Source organism: Phalacrocorax aristotelis, chromosome 5, assembly GCF_949628215.1.
Source record: "Phalacrocorax aristotelis chromosome 5, bGulAri2.1, whole genome shotgun sequence".
In the NCBI taxonomy this organism is placed as follows: domain Eukaryota; kingdom Metazoa; phylum Chordata; class Aves; order Suliformes; family Phalacrocoracidae; genus Phalacrocorax; species Phalacrocorax aristotelis.
The window spans coordinates 14,121,931-14,146,114 of NC_134280.1; the positions used below are offsets into that span (position 1 = coordinate 14,121,931).

The following is a 24,184-nucleotide window of genomic DNA, read 5'->3' on the forward strand; positions in this document are numbered from 1 at the left end:
TGGTTTGCACCCATCTGCTATAACCACAGACATTAACCCTTTGTAGTGAAGACCTACTGACCAGCTTTGTAGCAGAGAAGCTTAGAATATATTTTGGGTATTAGAGGCAGGATGGTACTAAGGAGCATGTGCTCTCTTTTTCAGGCTAGGATCCAGGTTCCCAATCAATCTAGGAATTGGCAGCAGAAAAATGACTATTCAGGTAAAACTTCTGCAGCAGCTGCAGATGAGAAATTGTTTTTTTGTTAGAAATATCTATAAGCCCCTATCACTGAACAGCCAGAGCAGCTTTCATCATTCTAAACCAGTCACTTTATGAAGCAGCAAGACCGCAAAGTCTTTCATCTTAAAAGCTCAACAACAGAAACTTTGAAGCAGTAATGAAATGATGCAGATCTCCACTCCAAATATTATAATGGTCCACAGTCAAATCCGAAGGCAGCCCAGGAAACAGAAGCCGGCATCTGAAAGTCAAGCTGAGACTTCTCTTTCTTGCAACAGAAATAATCCCCAAACTGCCCTCTGTAATATCTGCACAACCCCAGTTCTTACAAGATGTGGCATGAAGTGAAAGGAAAGAAATTTCTAACAGCTCTAAAAATCATTTGGACCTTGAATACGTTTCCGCATAGATTTTACCCATCTCGCCAGGGCAGCGGTCAGGCCGCAGGGGTGACTCAGCACCACAGCGCCTAACATGATTTTATTTCTTCTTCATTTAGTCAGGAGCCAGAACTTTCTGGGCTTATAATGCCTGATACTAGCATAAATACTGCATTCCTGCAATTTTTTTCTCCCGCAAAGTACTAACATATCCTCTCCACCATGACTCCCTGTTAACATATTTTTTCTCCCTGGGGATCTGAGAGGTCCCAAAGCAGATGAGGAGTCCATCGTGCTGAGCATGGCTATGCATGGAAATGGCCACCTTTTCCCCAGACACCAACCCAGCTAAACCTGGGAGCAGACAGAGTAGGATGGGGAGCTGGAGCTCACCCCCAGGGACGGTATGGTCACCCCTTGGCCAGGGCAGCAGGATGGTAGCAATACCCTGCCACCGGACCAGCCCATCTCCTGCTCGTGCAGCAACCATGCCATCCTCCCAAAAAGGCCACAATGCATGTATCTAAAATGATGTAGATTTTATACATGTATGTGGAACAAGGAAACCTTTTAAGCCAAAAATTATAGCACAGCACCGGTGGGTTTCAGCAGGGCAGAGGGACCACATACAGAAACCTCCACCTGGAGGACAGCCTCATCCATCTGTCCCAAAATTTCAGCCACCCTGGGGCGGACCCAGACCACTACTCACCATCAACGGGACTGAGGTAATCGTGGAGGTGGGCTGTGCTGGCTGCTCCCCCGCTCTGCATCAGGAGGTCCCCATAAGGGTTCGGGTGGCTGGCCATCAGCGTCATTTGGTGGTAGTAGTCAGCGGGGTTGGCTCCCGGTGGCGGTGGGGGCAGCCCGAAGAGACCTCGCTCCTTCAGGTGCTCGTGAGCCACTGCCGGAGCCGCGGGTGAGGAGAAAAACATGGGGAGAAGGTTCCCACTGCAATGTTAGACCTCAGCGCTGACGTTGGCGGCCCCGTCTCCCCCCCGTGCCCCCCGCCAGCCCCGGCCGCACAGCTCCGTGTAGGGCTCTCGTGACGTGTGCTTGGGCGTGCTTCTGCGGACAAAAGAAACTAAGCTGGGGCCTCTGCATTCCTCCATTTCCGCAAATTTATAAACAATCTCTCATTCCCCCTTCTAATAATCCTCCCGTTCGGATGCAGCCGGCACCCCGGGGAGGGGGGAGAGGGCCCAGCCCACCAGCAGCAGTAACCCTGTCAGCATTAACATCCCTGCCTATTAGGAAGGAAAGACAAATGCAGCCCAGTTCCCGATAGCAGCATGAGGAAATTAAAGCCAAGGTCTAATGCATAGAGCTAGGTTTAGTGTCTGGCAGCATAAAACCATTTTGGCTGCCAAAGCCAATTATGCTCACTTTCTCCCAGCTGTAATTTTTCAAACCTGCCTCCCCACCCTCTTGCCCCATTAACTTATTTACCACTGCCTTAAAAAAAAGAATGAAAGGAAAAGAAAAGCAACCCAAAACACAATGCCTTTTTTTCATAGAAATAAAGAAACTGGTTTTGGGAGGGAAGGATGGGGCAGAGCACACACAATGTCAGCCATCAGACCTTTCTGCGGCGGGTGGCTGGGAGTTCGGATGACGTTTAGGGGAGGGAAGAAGACGCATGCATCTCCCCATCACCCTTGTGATGTTTTTATTTTTAGCCATAGAAGATGGTTTTATGCTGCCAGACACTAAGTCGAGGGCCTTGTCGCTCTCTGGCGCACTTTGTTTTGTGGTGGAGAAGGGCTGCTTGCCCCTGCAACAGCTCAGGAGCTGAGAGATGCTGGCGTTTCCTGGGTGTGCAGACACTGGGTCCCCCAACCCTGGCCGCTCCCTGGGCACTAAGCCAGCTGCCTGTAATTGTGTAATGAAGCACTTCTGATGAAGTAAGTCACCACTTGCACCTTCCCAAGTGAAAGCAGTGTCTTGCATTTTCCCCTTTCCCTGCTTGGCCGTTTTTGTCCCCAGCTCCCTGACACAGGGTCTGCTGGGGCTCAGAGAACAACATCACCTCCACATGCACCCAGCGCCAGCCGCTCGCATGCCCTTGCCTTCTCCTGAAAGCTGAGGTGAGACAGCCCAGGAGTAAGGAGGAAAAAATACAGCCCTTCTTCTTCACCCGGGAGTCATCCTACCCCAAGACACGAGGCCAACAGGGGATAGTCCAGCCAGTGTTGCCTCATGTCTGCAACGTCAGTCCCAGCCAGGCCAGGCAGCCAGAGCAACTGTGACCCTCTTTGGGGGAAGCAGGGCTCCCAGTAGAGACATAAGAGCAGGGAAGATAGTAAGAGAGCCGAGAGCGCTGCAGAAAGGAACGTACTTTAAGCAAAATATTTATAATATGATCCAGTGGTAATAGCTATTCTCACGCTCTGCTTTCTCAGTGCAATGATGCAAAACAAATGTGCAGTTAAAGGGGGAAAAAAAAAGAAAAAGAGACAGCTCTCCCACTTCAGAGAGCAGCTGCAGAGCCTTTGCAGCTGTAAATCCCTGGGTCTTAGGGAATTTCAGTTCTGGTGAGCTACAAAATCACTGCGGTACTAGTAGCCCAGAGTCTTACCATCAGCGGGGCTGAGGCCCCTAGCAGCAGAGATAACGGAGAGCGTGGGGCTGCCGTGGACGGAGCGGAGGTAGTGCTCCATGTGGGGTGCCACGTAGGGGTGTGGCGGGCTGAAGGGTGACTCACTGGGCCCGCCGGGGTGTGGAGACAGACGGATGAGGGAGATGTCAGAGATGACGGGGCTGCCGCTCAGGGGAGGAGGCCTGGGAAGGAAACAGAGACACGCCATCACTCACAGCCTCCCCAGAGTGGGCATGGCCACGTGTTGCCCTTCTCCCTCCCACCCCACCATCTTCGCCCATGAGGGAGGAGGTTGAGGACATGGTGGGAAAAAATGAAACCAGTCCTGAAGCCAGCACAAGGTTCCTGTGGACCCGCACCCACATTGCACTAAACGTGTTTGTGCAAGGTGGGTCACCCCAGTGTGGTTGCCTTGAAGAGGGGCATGAGCTACTTTGGGCACCACCTGCACATGCAGGCTGTGTGGAGCATGGCCCGTGCTAGAGATCTCACCCCGTCTCTTTGTACAGGGAGACTGGCTACATTAAGACATTTGAGGTGGACCCAGGGTTTGCAAGCTCCTTACTGCCCCTGGGTATCCAGGTGTTTAGTGCTGCCAAACGCAGGTAAGCCCTGGACAGGGCTGCCTATGAAAGGATGCAAAAGGCACAAGGAGTACTTTTATGATTTGGAGGCGACGTGCTTTGCTTGGCCCAGCGTGCACAGCTCTGCCAGTGCCGGTGGAGCAGCCCTCCCTGCCTGCGTCCATCACAGCTTGCACAAACCTCCTTGACAGGTCGGTGGTACGGTTCAGAGGGCAAAAGTTCAGGAGAGGTTTTACTGCATGCTTTCTGGGGGCCACCTCTTAAATCCCTCAGATCTTCCTCAGGCCGAGTGTTACCTGAGAAAGAAGTCAGTAAATGCTGAGGGATTCAGCAGGTAACAAAAAAAAAAGTCACAGGCATGTTTCGGCACTCAAGCAGTTTTCTCAGGGTGAGCAAAGATGGAAGAGAAAGTGCACAGACATCTCCCAGTCACATCTACTGTACCATTGGACTCTTAGACAAGCCGCAGAGGGTGCAAGGAGGGGGAAAAAAGTTACACACTCTGAGCTGATAAGCAGAAAATATGAGCTAGACACCAAAAGAGGCACAGTTATCATTAGGCAAAATGAAAGAGGAAAATCTGCTTTGCATTAGCTCTCTCAGTACTCACAGACTGCTGGAAGCAGACCTGGTGTGGAGACACAGGTCACAGCAGGGACAGCATTCGTCTCTGGCTGGGTGCTTTGGCAAAGCTGAGGGAGATGGATGTGCACCCCATGGGGCTGCACTCCAGGCACAGGAGACCATGAGGATCTGGGATTTTAGAGGTCAGGGATCTGGGATGTGGGCTGAGCTAAGGCATAGTATTACAAAGGTCCTTCCCTAAGAATATCTAAATATGCCATTAGTGAGTGCATGTAAGATCCGTCTCACCACGCACAGACAACCACAAACATGAGGGTCTGAGCAGTTTAGACATGCCACCTGCATCTCAGAATCTCAGTCCCACCCTGCCTTATCAACAGTTCAGGTGCATTTTAATTTATTTGTAATACTTGCATATCAACAAAACCACACAGAAATGTAAAATAAGCTTTGCAGACTTATTCAGCAGTTTACGAGCATGTTTGTCTTTGTTTGATCTTCTGTGTGTTTCTCTGTCTTTCTGATAAATTAGTAAACCTTGTGGCTTTTTGAACACTTTCTGCTGATGGGTAGTAAATTAAATGCCTTTTAAAATATTTATAGTTCAAAGTACTTTCCTGTAGCAATACACTCTATAGCTCACTGGTGTGAAATACAAGGCAGTGAAAACCTATCAGATATAAAGAACTTGCAGAGATGTACTGCTACCGACTCACACACGCTCATCAGACCAAGACCAGGGTTTCACTAGAGGAACACCCACCAGTATCAAGCCTGTTTTCTTTCACGGCACTGAAAGACAAACTTATGATGGCATGGCTATTTCAGACCTCATAACCTCCCCACCTGCATCGCTATGGCATTTTGTTACTAAAATTATGGGGCAACTGAAGTCCTTCTCCGATTCACTCTCCAGTGCCTCTCACCATGACATCAGCTGGAGTGGCGGCAAGCTCAGGAAAACTGCAGCCAAGGCCGCTAGGGCTGGTTTCTGTCGAGGCTGCTAATAAAGGTGGCTGAGCACGGAGCCGACCAATTTATTTCTACTGGGGAGGAGGGAGAAGTGAATCAAAGTCTCTGTTCCAGATTTAGTTTCAATTCATTTCTAATAATCTCCACTGCCTCATCTGGAAAAAATGAAACAGGATTTAAAAAAATGATGTCATTAAGAAAACATCTGACTAATTTTTCTTCTGATGAAGACTTAATATAAACGAGGGGGGATGTAAATTAAAAGCAGCCCCAATCTTCCCTGGGCCACAGAGCCTGCCTTAATCCATAAGCCATGAAAGAAGTTTTCTTACATATACAATACGTTCCCTCTTTCATCAGTACTCACAGCTTCTCCCAAAAGGGTTGTGAACTTCTTTGATGCAGGCTTGAAACTATGTATTACCAGGTTTACGAGCCTTTGGAGCCTCCACTGATCAAACTGTGAGGCTGACATCTAAAATGTGTATAACAATATGGAGGGTTTGCTGTTCATTTTCTCGGTGCTAAATTGGGCAGAAATGCTGGAATCCCTCAGAACAAGAAAACTCCACCTTGGCCAAAAAGGTAACACTAGGAAAAAGATCAAGAATTCACCTAAAATGCATGCAGCTGGAGACCTGCACGGTGTTTCAATATGAGGCTGACCATGTGCATAAAGATTGGGTTGGAGACCAGGCTTCTGCTTATGGTTCTGCTTAAAGCCTCTCCTTGATACATCTCTCCATCTGTGGACTATGATAACCATGCTCTCAGCTAAATCTGGCTCCTGTAAGCCCTCCCAGGCAGGGATCACCTCTCACCGTTGTACACCTATAATTCTAGCAAAGCACCATCCCATGGTGCAGCACGTCCCAAAATAATGTGGCTTCCAGTAGCTGCTTACCAGGAATGGCTCACTTGGCTGGAGGGATCCTCTGCTCCTAACTCCCCAAAAGTTTTATTTTTCCCCTTTTTTCCAAGTTGCTCCGCTGGCATTATTTTTTATCTATCCCCAAGCCCCAGATAGTGCCATTGCATTGGCACTCTGCAAATACACAACGTGAGACAGCTGTAGCCTCACAGGTCTGCTCCTAGACTGGCAAAGGGACAACAACTAGCCGCTGCTTTTTAGAGGCACTGGCTTAAACAGAAGAAACATGAAGTGATGCTGGGGGAAGGCTGTTCTCCCCCCATGCCCAGGTCACCTCCTGGGCAAGCAGGGCTCCCGGTCCCCGTGCCCTGAACCCCGCAGCAGGACAATCTCTAGCTTGGTGCAGTGAACCAGCCTGTGCAACTGTGCCATGGTGCCAGAGCTGGGTTTCACAGTGTGTCTGTAGAGCTCCCTGCCCAGAACCCCTGCTCCCTCCCCGGATCCCACAGATGGCACAAGGAAAATAGCCCAGCACCTAGGGGAAAGGTTCTGGCCCTGGTGAAGCCAATGCTGTAAAAATCTTGTTTGCAGTGGGACAAGGGATTTCACCTGACCACATATATTTCTGAAGAAACTGGGATTCTGGCTTTCAAATAGGCTAAGGGAATTGGGTGTCCAAACACCATTAAATTTAATGGGAGCCAGGGGCATGTTTTCCCTGCAGCTCTGTCGAGAATCCCAGGCTTTATAATTAATGCTCAGGACTTGTAGAGCAATTTGCATCTCTGACGAAGCACATGAGCCTGGACTCATTTCTGCCCGCACCCACTCTCTAAGAGAGGGAGACACCGAGGTGGATAAGACATTATCTGACCCCATCTAAGGGCTGCAGGGCCTCATGGTGGTGCTGGGGGCATGCACGTTGCTGAAGGCTTTACAGAGCAGGTCTTTACTGGTGCAGTGTATAAACATCTTCGGAGAGCAGAAATCCTTGCACTATTTACCTGGCTCCAGCCAGCTGCAGAGCAGGACCATGGGGCAGTGGGTACATGCAACAGTGGAGGAGCATGACCAGCACAAGGAGAGCTACCAGCATCCAAGATGTGACACACACTGCTGGTAGGACACCAGGAGATTTTTGGTGGTTTCCCAGGGGCTGGTCACTCCTTGACAGTCCTTTGCTGGGGAAAGGGATCTGCTTAGCTTTCCTGCCACCTGGGTTTTGCTGAAAGGAGCACCATCTTGTCTGAAGCTCCGCAGTCTCATCCCAAAGGCTGGGGGAAGAAGCTGTTGGTTTTTCTTTGGAAAGCAAAGCAAAACAATTCAGCCTGTGGCTTTCAGTGAGGTGGACCTGTGTGTCCCTAAGTGTGCCTTGGAACCTGACAGTCACTTGCCCCTGATGCCACTGCTCACTGGAGGTGTTTGTGTGCTGTGCTCGGGGCATTGCAGCTGGACACAATGCTGAGAAAGGATCCTTGTGGTCCCATGGCAGAGGAGCAGCAGCATCTCTGGGTTGGGCCAGTAGGAAGGGAAACCTCTCCGGGACTGGCAAAACCAGTGCTAGCTGCTATGAACAGGGCTTTGGGGTGACTTTTCCTCATCCTGATCTCCCCCTGTGGTCGTGCACCAGCAATCCCAAAATCTTGTGTGATAGAGAGGCAGCACCATCTCCTTGCTGCTGCATACATGTCTGGAGCCCCTGTAAGGGGCACCCAGCAATGAATGCAACAGTTAAAGAAGTTGCACATTTCTGAAATAATCTCCGTCAGTTAAATAAACCCCAGAAAAATGGGAACAATTAAGCAGCACTAATGTCCCATGACTAGTCTAAATTAATAGTTATGTACCAAATATATTTATTCAGTGGAAAACAAAGGGCTGAATACTTTTCCATATGCTTAACGGAATATGGACACTTGCAGGCAATTGTTTTGCTGTACAATAAAAAAAATCTGCATGGCTGCTACATAGAGATGGAAGCTAGGAACAGAGCTGCTCGTGGGGAGGTATATCAGCCTGGTAGAGCTTTGCTATGAGAAAAAAAAAGCTTTTAAAGCCAACAAACCCCTCTAAATCCCACATAAAAAAATCCTTGCTTTTGTTTTGTTTTAAATAAAACATCCTGGCCTGGTTTTTGCAAGTCCTGTGTACCCAGAACACCACCCAAAGTCTGCACGAGATGGAGAAGACCCATATGGATGCCCAAAAAAGGGACCGCGCTTGTGGCAGACACTCTGCATATGGGATGCCAATGCTGTATCCAGCGGCAAACCTAAAATGCCCCATCCTAAATGATTCAGTCTAAACAGTTCTCGCCAGCCCCTCAACTTCACCTCTGTTTATTTCTGATTTAAAGTCCCTTACAACAGGAAGGGCAAGGGGTCGTGACACAGAATTAAACCCCACAAGGTCCCTCAAAACATGATACCTTTCAGAGGTCAAACCTGGGCCAAAACTATTGAATTCACATAGTGTCTGATCATTCACAAAGATTTTCCCCCTACCATTTTCTTGGCTCAGAGAGCGGAGAATGTGCAGGGGGAATCGGCACGGAGCTGCCTTGCAACAGCCTCTCCCCTCCAGCCACTGCCAGGGAGAGCGGGACAGCCCCGTAATGAGGTGACAGGGAATCACTCATGCTTCCCAGCTCTCCCAGCACTGCAACAAGTTGATAATTATCCAGTAAAGTGACCTGATGCTCAAATATAGGGCTATCAACTCAAAGATGCCAGCTTACGTGTCCTGCTAAGAAGAGATTAGGATGGGACCCCAAGAGACATCACTGCTAAATCCCAGCCCTCCCCTGCCGGGATGCTCAGCACAATCCATTTTATTTCTTTTTCCTGTATTTTCTCAGCTCTAAGATGGGGTTAATAATGTCTTCTTTCTTTTTCCATACCCACAAAGGTGAATATTATAGAAAATCAGAGGTACCTTTGCCAATTCAGCAATTAATGCACTTGCTTATAAGAAGCTGTGAAGCTGGACAAAAATTGCTAAAGCTTTTCTGCAGAAATTTAACAGGCACGCTTCAAGCAGTTCCCATTTTCTCCTCTCCCCTCAAAAATGGCTTTGAGGCATGGAAAGCATGAAAAACAAAAAAGATATTTTAACAGTGAGGCCAAGTTCCCATTAGATGGGTTTATGGAGGGAAGTGGTAAATTCAGCACTGTTGCAAGACTTTATGGCAAAACTAGATGTTTTTCTAAAAGATGGGCTCTAAGTATACTGCAAGGTTTGGAGTTTTAATAGTAGGAAAGTGTAATTTCTCCCACTGTAGAAATTAAAGGGGGGAATCCTATGGCTAGTGTCACAAATGTCAGATCAGATAACTGTGGTAATTCTTTTGGGCCTTAAGAGACACAAATTTCTTATTTGCGGATTTGTGGTTCGGGCACTGCTTTGAGAAGAGTTTAGGCAGACACAATGAAAAATCCCACCATGCATCCATTAGCAATGGTAGTTGTCTAAATACCTTTAAAAATCACACCTTAAAATCTAATCTTGTACCACTAAAGTCAAAGGAAACTCTGCCACTGACAGCAGGAGCAACAAGGACAGCCTCCAATTCATCGATTCCTCTGTTTTCCATCTGCACCATAGAAACAGTATCATAATCTAACGTGAGTGCCATTTCTTAGCTTATTTTTCTTCCATCCCTTAGAAAAACATATTCAAGAATTAATGCAACTTCTAGCATATGAGGCCAATTTAATATATTTGCTCCCAGTAAGAAAAAGGACTTTTTGTCTCCAAATTAAAAAAATAAAAAAAAGCTAAACATTCTTTATTTTTCCTTTCAAAAGACCATTCCGTTTTCAAACATACCTGACGTCAGTTCTGAGTTTAAAATATCTAAAACTAAGAACAAATGGAGCAAAAGGTTTAGTTTCACCTGATATAAGAGTATTATTATTTTTATCAGTGAAATCAAAAGTATTTTGGTTTAAAACTTGCAACTTTTTTTTTCATCTAAGGTCCACCAGAAGTTAACAATGCTTTTAAGTTCACAGGTTGTTGGCGGCGTCATTTGGAGGGAGCGAACTTGTGAGCCTAAGTACAGGAACAGGCCCTCAAATTAGAAACTCTCCTAACTACATATGGTTTTTTAATTGCATTTATGCTGCATTTACCACAATGCAGGTCTAGTTTTGGCTGACACTTGTAGGCACAACTGCAACACAATAACAACAACAATATCAATATTTGCTTTTAAAATGGAAGAAAATGCAAATTTTTCATAAGTAAGGTTGCCCTCCATTATACAACACACAAAGAAGCAAAACATCAAAGGTAGAAATTAAAGTTGATATGGGACCTTCAAACCTAAATCAAATTAGTGTCTTGAGGAGAGATCTTTGATTTAAGCTTAATAGTGGTGATTTTTTCTTAGGTTGTTTTATACTTAATCAGCCACATAGCCCACTGTGCAGACATATGTTCCCAAAGCACATCAAAGCAAGTAAACATTCTGTTTCAGATCCTAATATCCTTTTTTATCCAATTATCTTACTTACATGATCTTTTAATTTAAGTTCTGAAAGCCCACCTTTTCACACAAGCTTTCCTTTAGCAATGGAGGTAGAAGGATGACCAGCTCAGTTCTTGTGAGATACCCACCAAAAAAACCCCACAACAAATAAATCAAAGCGCAGCAGATGAGTCTCTAAGATAGTTTCTTGAGAGATTAATGATGAAAGCCTTCCATAGAAGAAGCATATTTTAAGAAGGGGAACTTCAAGGAAGGTAGCTGTGGGGGAGAGAGAGGAGAGTGAGAGAAAAGGCATGAAAGAAAGCATGGATAAAAGTGCAATAGCCAATGAAAGCAGTTCAGTGACAGACCGAAAGAGCAATACAAACCTGGAGGCATGTGAACTTCAGGTTGAAACCACCAGGCATGAGAACTTAATTCCAGTAGTCACAAAATTTGAGGGCTGGGGTGTTGAAACAGTGCAGGCTCAGGGAGGGGAGGGGATTAGGGCAGGGCAGTGGCATTGTGAATGTGGGGGGTCAAGCAAGGTGGGAAGCAGTGGGGAAGGAGACAGGAAAGGTGTGGACATGGACCAGGTCCTGACGGCAGAGCTGAGTAAAAAGCTGAGGGAGATCTGAGAGGTTTCTGTGCTGGTGAGGGCATGTGGAAAATGGGTGTTGGAAAGATGTGTCGGATGCAACACAGCCGTTTCTCTGCATCTGATTGATTTCCCTTGAGACACATGTTGAGGATATTAGCACATTCGAGTGAATACTTTGCTTGTAGCTGTGAAGACACTGGGCTTGGGAAAACAAATGGGAAGTGTACGTGTGTGTGTAGGAAATCTGAATTTTTGATCCCTGCCTAGTGTCTTCTTGCAATGCTGTTTGGGCACGGGCTTTTCTCCCTTAAAAGAAAGTAACATTGAAGTGCTACAAAGGGATTTAACATTTAAAAGGCTATTCCTATAGTACTGCTGAAAAGTCCCTTTCCATGTTATGCCAGCTCTAACCTGTTGTGTAGAGAGCAAGTCAGTGGCAGTAACACCACAGCAGTGGAGCTCATGGAAGAGTCAGGCAAACCATAGAAAATACTTGTTCATTCATTACACTTTAAATCTGCCTTGGCTCTCTACCTGTCATATCCCAGAAAAGCAAAAAAGGACCATTCCTCTTCATCATGACTGTAATACAATCAACTGGCTGCAGCATTACTCTAACCAACGTTAACTAACAGAGTCTATGTCTGACATCTATAATTTTGTATTAACAAATTAGGTAGACTCCTGCATTTCCTGGTACCTTGAATACCCAAGAAGCTCATAACTTTTCTTTATATGCAAAATGTCAGGGAAAGGGCAAACAATGTTATGCCAGAAGACCACAGCCAAATCACTTGGTTGGAATGTACTGTAAATCATAGGGTGAATGGAAAATGAATCTTTGTTCCAGGACAGCGACTTCCAGCTTTAATGTTGCCGCTAATATGCTCCATTTCTATTGGGAATGTCCTCTTCCCATAATCCAAGGTTCTTAAATCCTATAACTAAGCAAGACACCAAGGAAGGAAAACCTACACCCAACTAATTATAAAAAGCCTGAAATGTCCTACTTCTCTTTCTTGCAGTGCAGGGGAAAACCATCAGTGTTCAGGCTTTAGAAAGATGTTGTTCTTGGTCGAATCAGCAGTAAGCTGTTGTAACCAACTGGAAGCAACCAGAAAACAATGGTTAACAAGGGGGAATAAAAAGAAATGGGAACAGGAACACCGCAGATCTCTACAAAGCCTTTCTAGCCCGAGCAGTCAGAGGAGCTCTGTATGTTGAGGTGACTGTGATAGCCACACAGAAACACACCTCACATACACATGTACACACACCCCAGACACACTGCTGGCATGCTGCGTGTGTACCTGCCCCGGTACGTCACAGCACAAAGAAGTAAAAGACATGCATCCCTATAATAGCAAAGCTTTTGGTCAGGGCTCCCTGGATTTTCTGCAGGAATTAATTTTACTGGCATTTGACACATTTTAAACAGCAACAGCACTCACAGTAACCTCCAAAGGGAAATATTCCTGAACAATATATAATAAATACATTGATTTCTAATAATAACCATCTGCCCTAAATCTTCTTGCTGACAGGTTTAGTTGGACCAAAGGCCCTTTTCACATCTACTTCATGACACTTCCCATCACTACATAAAGACTTTGAAGTGCCCTAACGTGCAGTAAAATGCGAGATAACCTACCAAACTGTCAATATTTCTTCACTTCTAAAAGGAAATGCTAATAGCACTCAAAGAGCTCAAGATGTAATGTAAGATCTGATCCAGGAGGCTGGCTGATCTAACCATCCTTTGCTTTGCTACGAGTATGCTTTTGAAAAGCAAGCAATTATATGGTGAAAAGCAGAACTAGGTAAAAGTTTTTCACTGATATGACTGCAGGGAGAAAGCCTTTTTATTCCAAACAAGCTTTTCTCTTGGAAGTGTCTGGAGTTTTCTGTACAAAATAAGAGAATTAACAAGTTAGCTATTCCATTTTAATTTCTTATTTTTAACTTATCAATTTTTACTGTCCTCTTTTTTATCATTAGAAAGAAAGTGAACCAGAATGAAACATGGATGTTTTTAAAAGCTGCACAACATTCAGCTGGGAGTTAATTTTCCATAGGGAAAAGATGAACACAAATAATTCAGAGAAAGCTGAATCTCTCTACAGTTGACTGTGATAAACAACTGGCATTTCTCTACCAGCTCTAGCCTGCAGTGTAAGACTGAGAAAGGTTCTATAGCAGGAGAAACTAAAAGCAATAAACAGAAGCCCAGTACAGTGGTAAACCCCCAGCACTGCTTGCTGAACTGTACAAGCCCAAAGGACTTTAAAAGAGCCAGGATGCTCCCCCCATCCCCCAGATCATTAGCTCATGGATGAGGTGTTTTATATCTTGTCATCTACTTACCACCCGAGAAGCCTACCTTCCAAATCCCTTTTTCTCCCAGATACATTGGTGTCATTCTCTACAGCTCCTCCCCTATTTTTCCAGTTTTCCAATGACACAGGAAAGTATAACATATTTATCAAGGAAGGAATAGACATCTGATGTTCCCTAGCTGTTTACTGCTGAAAGTTTACACTAGTGCTTTTCAACCTGTGGTTTGCAAAACCCTTGGGAATCACAAAAAACTCCTTCAGGTGCTGGGAAGGATAGCAAAAAACCCCTGTAAACCTCTTGTTATTTGGATTAAATTCATGATGCCATGTTCGGCAATCCTGATGGAAAATTTTTAGGGAGGCCACAGACTGTAACAGCCTTTAAACCCCTCATTGACCCTATGCTTTCCAAAATCAATAAAAATTACATAGAAGACATTCTCAGAGTAATCACCTACCACCGCCCCAACCCATCCAACACCCACCAACGTCAGCTAGCACCAGAGCATGCATGTGTGATTTAGGCATCTTTGCTATGCTGGCGCAGATGTAACCCCGTCTCCCACGTCAGCAGTGCCGTATACCTATGGAGACACCTCCCTCCCAATGCCATGCAAAGGGAAACCTGCAGACCTCATCTTTCATTCTCTTATCTAATGCAGCTATTCCTTATGCAGACACATTTCTGTATACAAATCCCATTACACTTGACCCTCAGTTCACCCTGTTTCCATTACAACGCTGTAGACTCAACCAGACTTGCTCCAGTGCCAACTCTGTGCTGTCATTCCTTGTGCAGAGTGGTAATAAAGAAATCACTGTTTTAAGCTGACAAAGAACAGATTTCTTACTAAGTAAACACTGATGTTTTGGTAGGGAAATTAAGTTATAAAATTGTGTCTACAAAGGGAGACCATACAGATGGAGTTTGTTAAGAGACAGCAATACAGTCAACAGTGGTTAATTCAATTGCCTGCTACTTATCAGATTTTTTTTTTTTAAAAAAGGCTTATCCAGCTTTTGTAAATGCAAATGCAGAAAAATATCTCAAAGAGTTGTTGTCATCTTAGCTGGACAGTGAGGCAAACACACACATTGCCTTTTGAGGCCAAAGAGCCCACTGTTATGCATCTGCCGTGGTTGCGTCAGGGTACAGTGTGTCTGGCGCTCACCAGCCTGGCAAGAGAGGATGGCTGAGCACAGCACAGCTCATCACCGTGCCACCACCTTCCGGTGACCTCTGTCCTCAAGGCTGTGCTGTGGCCTCACTTCCCCTGGCCACCACTCTCGCTTGCCTTTTTGCCTGCATGGTAACCCACATCAATTTTAGATGCCCCAATCCTTCCCTCAGCTCAGGTAAAAGCAGGGCACTAAGCTCAGCTGGGTTAAGATAGGAAATCCAGCATCTCCAGTCTTTAGCTGAACCTTAAATGACCCCAATCCAACCTTAGATATCACATCTAATTCCCCAAAGCACGAGGTTGATGCCAAGTCACTGAAGCTGTTTCTCTCCTAAACAGTGCAACAACAGAGGCACAGTCACTCTTTACCCTCTCCTTTCTAGGGAACTACAGCTGGGTTTGGGGTGCTGTCTGAAAAACAGGTTTGGTTTTGTTTTTTTTCACAACATCAATGCTGGCAAAGACCCTCAGACATCCTCCTCATGCTAACTGTTCTGGTGATGGTCCATACTGCTGGACTCATACGTTATAGCCATCACTTGCCACAACAGCAGCCAAAGTCCATCTGACTCAACAACCTCAATGAAAACAGGTATGTTTTGGAGACAGTTTAGAATGACCAGAGTTGTGGGAGGGGTTTTTTTAACATTTTATCAGGAAGGATAAAGCTCACTATGGATTCAATGTGTAGCATGATGTAAAGTCTCAGGCGAGCCAAAAGGTGTTAACATTGTGTGCCCTTTAAATGATGCACTTCGTCAGTAAAATGAGATTTGCTTAGGCTGGAACTATGTAAATACACTTGTTTTATTAATATAAGGTAAAAATCTAAAAAAGAAATATTTCTGGGTAATTAAGTCAGCAAGTATTGGTTCTATTTAAAATTCAAGAGAAGGGATGTTAAACATACTCAAATTTTAATGAAAATATTTGCAGTGGCTTTAATAATTCAGCACAAAATTTTATTTAAATGTTTCTCTCCAGTTTTGGAAAAGGCAAACACAGGGCCATTGTAGTATAGTCTGGGAATGAGAAAATAGAGCTGCTCAGATGCAGGGGATTATTTTACCTGTTTAGACAACACAGCAATGAACAAACCAAAACTGGAAATCAAAGCTATGCTGAAATCCCAGCAGCGAGTTCTGTGTGGTAGCAGCTTTTGAAAGTCCCATCAGTCATCTTTTTACACCTTTAAGTATCTTTTGCAGCCCAAGTTGATTTCAGTGGGGTATAAACTCCTACATGCATTCACTGTGAGAGCAGGCTGCTGATGGGATTTTGATGTCTACATATTTCTGGCTTGGAGATTACATTGAAAGTAGGACTTAAGGTCCTGTACTTTGCCTATACTTTTGTTTGTTTGTTTGTTTGTTTTTGTTTCTTTTCTTTTTAGTTGTATCTTCTGCTTGATTTGCTAAAATAACCAAAGGACATAACAGATGAAAATAAAGGGGATTTAAAAAAAATTTTATAGTTTAAATAATCTGCAGTCTTATTAGTAACCACAAAAATTCAACTATCCAGAACTGAACTTCTAATATTAACAATTCCCTTCATGCTCATCACATTACAGTGCAAGTTTTAAAGCCGTTCATAATTACTCTTAAAGCAAAATAATTACTCTTATTCAGCACTGCAGTACACATTTGGTACTCATGAATGCTGTAAGGATTAATACAACCGTTCCCACCTGCTATAAAAGCTTTTAGCCAATAGAAAAAATGTACAAGAAGGCACAGGCCATTTTCTAAGCTCAGTCATAGAGTATCTGAGGGACAATGCAACCACAAGAAGAGTTGTAACAACCTAAGCGTAGGAGATAAACTTTTAATTACAGAAGTCCCACTTGAAAGCTCTCATTCTTCTGTTCAACAAAGCAGGACAAAAGTTGATGAGCCAAAAATAAACAGCAAATGCAGCTCATGCTATTGTACCCATGGATTTTCACTGGAATATGTCACGGAATTATAGAATCGTAAAAAGTCCTGAGCTGGAATGGACCTGTAAGGATCATCGAGTCCAACCCCTGTCCCTGCACAGGACAACCCCAGAATTCACACTATATCTCTGAGGGTATTGTCCAAATGTTTCTTGAATATTGCCAGGCTTGGTGTCATGACTACAACCCTGGGGAGCCTGTTTCAGTGCTCCACCACCCTCTGGGGGAAGAGCCTTTTCCTAATATCCAACCTAAACCTCCCCTGGCACATCTTTCTGCTGTTCCCTTGGGTGATATCATTGCTCACCAGAGACAAGAGATCAGTTCCCCCCCCCCCCCCCCCCTTTGTGAGGAAGGCGCAGACCGCGATGAGGGCTGCCCTCAGCACCCTTTTCTCCAGGCTCAATAAACCAAGTGACTTTAGCCACTCCTCCTATGGTCTCCCCTCTAAACCCTTCACCAACTCTGAGGCCCTCCTCTGGACACTCTCTTGTAGCTTTGTATCCTTAATATACTGTGGCGCCCAAAACTGCACACAGCACTCGAGGTGAGGCCGCACCAGTGCAGAGCAGAGCAGGACAATCCCCTCCCTTGACTGGCTGCAATGCAGTGCTTGATGCACCCCAGGACATGGTTGGCTCTCTTGGCTGCCAGGGCACACTGCTGACTCATGTTCAACTTGCCATCAGCCAGGACCCCCAGATCCCTCCCTGTGGAGCTGCTCTCCAGCCTCTTGTTCCCCAGCCTGCATGTACATCCAGGGTTGCTGTGCCCCAGGTGCAAAATCCAGCACTTGTCCATGTTAAACTTCATGTGGTTGGTGATTGCCCATCTCTCTAATTTGTCTAGATCCCCCTGCAGGGCATCTCTGCCCTTGAGAGTGTCAACAGCTCCTCCCAATTTTGTGTCATCAGCAAACTTAATTAGTATTCCTTCAAGTCCTGCACCGAAGTCATTTATCAAGGCATTAAAGGGTACTGGCCCTAAGACAGATCCCTGCAGAACCTTGCTAGTGACTGTCCACCAGCCCAATGTAACCTCATTTACTATGGCCCTTTGATCCTGACCTGCCAGCCAATTGCTCACCCACTGTGTTACGTGTTAATCCAGCTGTATGATGGACATTTTGTCCAGGAGGGTACTGTGAGAGGGAGTATCAAAAGCTTTACTGAAATCCAAAAAGATTACATCGACTGGCTTCTCTTGATCAGCTAGGTGGGTAACATTGTCGTAGAAAGAAATTAAGTTCGTTAAGCAGGACTTTCCCCTCATGAATCAGTGCTGGTTGGGACCAGTAACTGTGTTGTCTTTCAGGTGTTTTTCAGTAACTCCCAGAATAATCTCCATAATTTTGCCAGGCACAGAAGTGAGACTGACAGGCCTGTAGTTACTGGGGTCATCCCTGTTGCCCTTCTTGAAGACTGGGACAATATTTGCCAGCTTCCAGTCAACTAGGACCTCTCCAGATTCCCAAGAGCATTGATAAATCATTGAGAGAGGTCTCACTATGGCATCAGCCAGTTCTTTAAGTACCTCGGATGAATCTCATCATACCCCATCTACTTATAGGGATCCAGCTGGAGCAGCAAGTCCCACACTAGTTTGGGGTTGATTGGGAGTTTATCATTCCCAGTCATGGTTCTCTAGTCCAGAGCCCATCATCAGCGTTGAAGACCGAGTCAAAGAAAGCATTAAACATCTCTGCATTGCCTACATCCCTGTTTGTGAGGTGACGATTCTCAGCAAGCAATGGGCCAATGTTATTTCTGGCCTGCCTTTTGCCATTGACATATTTTTAAAAGCCCTTTTTATTGTCCCTCACAGTACTGGCTGACTTCAATTCTAAATGAGTTTTGGCCACATGAATTTCCTCCCTCTAGTGGTGAGCAGCAACTCTGTAGTCCTCCCATGTTGCCTGACCTTGCTTCTACTGGACATATAATTTCTTTCTTCACCTTAATTCTAAAAGATCTCTGCTCAGCCAAGCTGGCCTTCTGCCTCACCTGCTTGACTTCCTACACTTTGGAATTGCCTGCTCCTGTGCTTTTAGGAGGTGGTACTCAAAAAGTGACCAGCACTGATGGACCCCAGCACCTTCAAAAGTTTTTCCTCAGGGGACCTTACTAAGTAGTTCCCTGAGCAACCTGGAGTCTGCTCTCCTCATATCCAGGGTTGACCTCTTGCTGGCAGTTTTCCTTCTGTTACCATAGATTTTAAACTTGACTGCTTCATGGTTGCTGTGGCCAAGGCAGCCACCAGTCACTACTTCACCCACAAGACCCTCTCTGTTAATGGGCAGCAAATTGAGGAAGGCACCTTTCCTGGTCAGTTCCCTTAGTACCTGTACCAAGAAGTTATACAGATGGGCTAGGAATCTTCTGGACCTGCTTGTCCCAGCCATGTGGTATGCCCAGTTGACATCTGGCAAGTTGAATTCCCCCATAAGGACAAGGGCAGATGACTTAGAGGCATCCCTTAGTTCCTTGAAGAATAACTCATCAGTGTCATCATGCTGGCTGGGTGGCCTATAGTAGACTCCCATGACAACATCTGCTTTGTTTGTCTGTCCCTTAATCCCAGAGGCTTTCAACTGTGCCATCACCAGCTTCAAGCTCCATGCATTCCAGCTTTTCCACTACATACAATGCCACCCTCCCACCTTGCTTGCCCTGCCTACCCCTCCTGAAGGGTCTGTAACCATCTATCATGGCACACCAGTCACAGGACTCATTCCACCATGTGTCAGTTATGCCAATGATGTCATATCTCTAGGACTGGGCCAAGGTTTCCAGCTCCTCTTGCTTGTTCCTCATGCTGTGTGCTTTGTGTAGAAACACTTTAAGTGCGGTTCATTGTGCCCAGTCTGAAGACTCTGAAGCAGTCTTCAGAGCAGTCTGAAGAATCTCACTAGCACACAGCTTCTCAAACTTTGGCATGCCATCCCGTTACTCATCACTGACTAACCAGGTATTGTCCCTTTCCCACTTCCAACCTAGTTTAAAGCTCTATCAATCATCCCTGTTAGCTCCTGAGCAAAAACCCTTTTTCCCTTCTGAGGAAGGTGCATCCCATCAGATGTCAGTAGACCTGGTGATGACTAGACCATCCCGTGATTGAAAAACCCAAAGCTCTGCTAATGAAACAAGCCTCGGAGCCATGTGTTGATGAGCTGGATCTGTCTGTTACATTTAATATCCTTCCCTGCTACTGAAAGGATGCAAGAACATACTACCCGAGTACTTGATCCTTCTGCCTCAAAGCTCTGAAATACCTTTTGATTGCCTTTGGACTTTTCTTTGTTATCTATTCTCTGCTGACATGAAGAACCAATAGTGGGTAATAGTCTAAGGACCGTACCAGACTAGTAAGTTTTCCAGTGACATCTCTTACCCTGGCCCCGGGGAGGCAGCAGACTTCCCTGTGGGTTGGGTTCAGTCAACATATTGGACCTTTTGTTCCCCTCAGAAGTGAGTCATGTATGACAACTACCCTTCTTTTTTTCTTAACATGAGTGGTTCTGATGTGGGGGGTAGACTGCTTAGACGACCCCTCTATCCCAGAAGGACTTTTGTCCACATCATCAGTTGTCTGCCTGTTCAATTCCAGGGCCTCATACCTGTTGTGTACAGGCACCTTGGAGGGTGAGGAAGGCTGAGAATGGATTCACCTGGTACCCCTGAGCAGTAACCTGCTTCCATTCTCCCCTGTCTCCTGGGTCTCCTCTTACCTGCTGGTGAGGGGGTAGGGGGTCCTTTGCCTCTTATGCCATGGCTGGCTGGTGCATCTGTCTCAGGATGGTAGAGTACTATTCCACCAGTCAATCATCTTCTCTGACTCCCTGATACTCCTCAGCCTAGATGCCTCCTCCTGAAGCTCTGTTACCAGGCTGAGGGGCTCCTTTACTTGGGCACATCTCCCACAGGTGAGCTCACTTGCTGCCATCAGATACTGACCTGAAACACAGGCACACTCTGGCAGCCCAGGACCTGGATGGCTGCATGTTCCCTTGAAAGGTCTGTTTGGGTGTCTGTATCAGTTCTTGCAGCTGGAGGGGCTTTGAAGGGTGCTGAGGGCACAGACTTTTGCCTGGTGGATAACATAGCTCTTGCTGTTCTCAACTCCTTGCAAGTGGGTTGCAGCCTCCTTTTAAAGTGGCATGGCCCTCCCTGCATGTCCTGCCTGTGCAAACTGATGCACCACACCCCATTTGCCTGTCCTGGTCACTGCGCTCCTGGTCTTTGTCAAGCTTTGTGACACTTCCAATGATGCCAGATTCCCTGGCTGTACCATCTCGATCTCCTACCTTCAACCTTTAAGAACTTCTAAAAGTCTCCAGTTTCATTTTCACTGAAGATTTGCTCCTCGACTCCAGAGGGTCTTTCATCTGAAACTCAAATGCAATCAGGGGGAGTGCAGACCGTGATGTATTGTAGGCAAGGAGATTATCTTTCAGCCTAGCTTTCACCCACTGAGAATGATAATGGGAGGAGGAAATTAGACTGAGGCCTTGTACTGGTAAGTAAGGGAGACTGCACACATGCAACCACATGAAGTCACAATTCCTAACTGCACTGGAAGTTCATAGATCACAGCAATTTTGCTGGTAAATGTGTGAACCACAAAATTGCCCTGCCTGGGAGAAAAGTCACCAATGAACACAGAGTTGGTAGGGTTGGGGTTGGGTTTATGAACGGCAAAGCAATGAAATCAATCATAGTAACCAGAGTCTGGATGAAGGCCAGTCTGGCAACAGCTAAAAACCAAGTGAAGGGATGGTAAACCGCTGCATCTAGTGCAAGATTTTGGGAGGAAGCATGATCTGCTCTTCAGTGCAAGGAGTCTCAAGGAATTTTCAGTTCCTCAGTTTGTGCCATTTACTCACTGAGTCCCACTGGAAAAGGTCACTCACCCAATACATTGCACCAGTGTGACATACCTGGAGGAATGCAATGTCTGTGTGCAAACCAAGCCCAAGTCTCTGCTCACCATCTGTCCTTGTCAGAAACTGTCACATAATTCAGCAGAAATGCAAACCCTGCCTTGCAGAGATCAAGCATGGAGAAACCAGGCTGGTAGGATCCTGAGGTCCATCAGCACATCAGAACCTGAAGGGAAAGAAGCTACAGCTCACAGCACTCCTACCTTCTTCACATTTGGCAGAAGCTGGCTCTTAAACAAACAAACAAACAACTCTTTGAAGAGTTTCTTATTCTTGCGGTAACACTCGTCTCGGCACTGACAGGGTTCAAACCAGACGCGGTCGAGGGAAGTCTGGAGTCATACCAGGTTTAGGTCTCACATGCCAAGAGAGGTCAAGACCTAGCCAAGGCTTGAATAGATGACTTGCAAAGAAAATCCCAGGACATCGAGGAAGTGGTGTTGGTGGGAGAGTGCCTCTCCCTCTGACTCATTAGGCAAAGCCACGTGACGGTGCTCGGGTGAGGAATACAGAGCGGCTGTCATTCCTATCCAGTGAAGCCCAAAAGTCCAGTGCGTTTGTCCTCATTAAAAGTCCTGTGGGACTCTTAAAACGATGTGGGTTGTAAAATATCTAACCTGGCTCAATTCCATTTTAGTCTCTTACATTCTGGTCATCTCATTTGCTGTCTGCCCTCAGGGAGGGTTTGAACTTTCCTGACCTAACCTGAAAACTGGTTTGGTTATGTGTGTGTGTATGATTTCTTTTCCAACGATGGCTAGAAATTTATTTGGAGTTTGGAAGTCTTTTATTTTTCCAAGTGAATAAAGTGGTTTGGCATCTGCTGACACTGATTTCACTATGATAATTTCTCTGTTTAGAGGCTTCTACTGGGAATAATATACAAACAGGTAATAACTATTTAAACACTCAAATGTACTGGATAAAACTTTGCAGATACCTCACTTTTCATCAGTTCCTGACATTACTTCTTACAGAGAAACAGTTGGGCTGGAGAACTAGGAAGAAAGGGAAAAAGCTAGAAATAACTTTTATATGATTTCTCCCCCGGGAACCAACTACAAAATCCTTCCCACTGGTCTACAGACGATAGTTATTCACCCTGACCTGGTCCCTACCACATACTAATTCTCATGCTGTACCCTGACCCCCTCAAGATGCCGTCACAAAATGGGTGCCTCGTGATCAGAGTAAAACAGCAGCAAAGATCTCATTTTGGTTCCTTCCAAAGAACTGAAAGCATCAGTGGCTCCCTGAGTGTCTTTTCAAACAAGCAGAACCATCACACGGTTTGACCTGAGTGATGATCAGTTACTCAAAGCAGCACCTCAAACACTTGAAAACTTCCTCTTCCTAAGAAGCAAACACCGGGACATTTTGTCAGCATGATACCATTGTGGCTAGGCTCCTCTAAGTTGGCCTGTTTGACACCAGTTCTGGGATCTCTGTGATGCTGCTGGACTCACAGCAATGTTATGTGGAAATAACCACAGAGCTCTAGTCCCTCTTTATTAGGCCCTGACTTCTACTTTGACAAAATTATCTAAAGAAACCCAACTGAAGTGAAGCCCTTCATGAGAATACCAGCAAATAATCCATTATTGTTACAGGTCTGAAGTCAACCGCCAAGACTATATTGACACAAGAAAACTGTATGTCCCTCTGCCCCATCAGCTCATCACTTCTTTTCAAATACCTTCTACAAATATCTCTTCTCCTGCTTTGCTAATACCCATTAGATTAATCTTCCTTCCATTTACTGATTTGATGACTGAATGCATTAATTCCTTCACCACCCTATCTTTCTACCCACTGCTTTTTGTTATCTACAATGCAGTTTTCTCGTGTAAAATATTGTACTGCACTTGAGTTGGAATGAAAGGCAGCATATGAAATCAAGTGTTTTATCTCACAGTGAAGACAAATAGTCTTAAACAAGAATATGCATGTAAGAACATCACCCTAATGCAGCTGTAAGCTTGAAACTTTCCTATTTTTAATGTATTAACCGCACTCTAGTAGTCTTTCCTCTACCAGTGGTAATCTGGCATGTGTGGTTACTCTGTGGGATCTTAAGAAGCTTTCAGATGAAGCATTCAATCAACAGGTACCATGTTCTGCAGCTGGTTTGCAAATCAAAAGCCATATAAGTAGCTCCAGAACCAAGCTAGCAAAGCCTCTCGTGAAGAGGCAAGAGGAGGAATAAGACAAATTCTTCTCCAGGATGCTTTTACAGGATCAAAAGAAAAATATTTCAAAGGCCCTTACAGGATTTAGGAACACACATTTATTTCTTAGAGAGACTTAAACTGAAAAAGCTCAATATGACTGCATTTCAAATAACCCTAACGTATTTTTTCAGGCTTGCCTGACTGCACCCAGGTGCTCTTATAAGTGACTTGGGTACATGTGTGCAGGGTAGAGAGAGGTGTAAGAGAGATAAAATGAGTTGCAGCAGGAGGAAATACCTCTGCTGTAAGGAGGCTCCACCTCTATGAAAGAA

At 45.4% G+C, this 24,184-nt stretch overlaps 1 protein-coding gene across 6 annotated transcripts in view; it reads right to left on the reverse strand.

Moving 5' to 3' along the window:
- The window catches only part of GLI2 (GLI family zinc finger 2), a 205,431-nt gene that overhangs the window by 40,479 nt on the left and 140,768 nt on the right, over window positions 1-24,184 (reverse strand). For all 6 annotated transcript variants that reach the window (XM_075093060.1, XM_075093059.1, XM_075093064.1 and 3 more), the window contains 2 exons: window positions 3,182-3,384; window positions 1,316-1,507 (listed from right to left, as the gene is read on the reverse strand). In XM_075093060.1, the coding sequence (XP_074949161.1) occupies window positions 1,316-1,507; window positions 3,182-3,384 (395 nt within the window). The remainder of the gene's footprint in view (window positions 1-1,315; window positions 1,508-3,181; window positions 3,385-24,184) is intronic.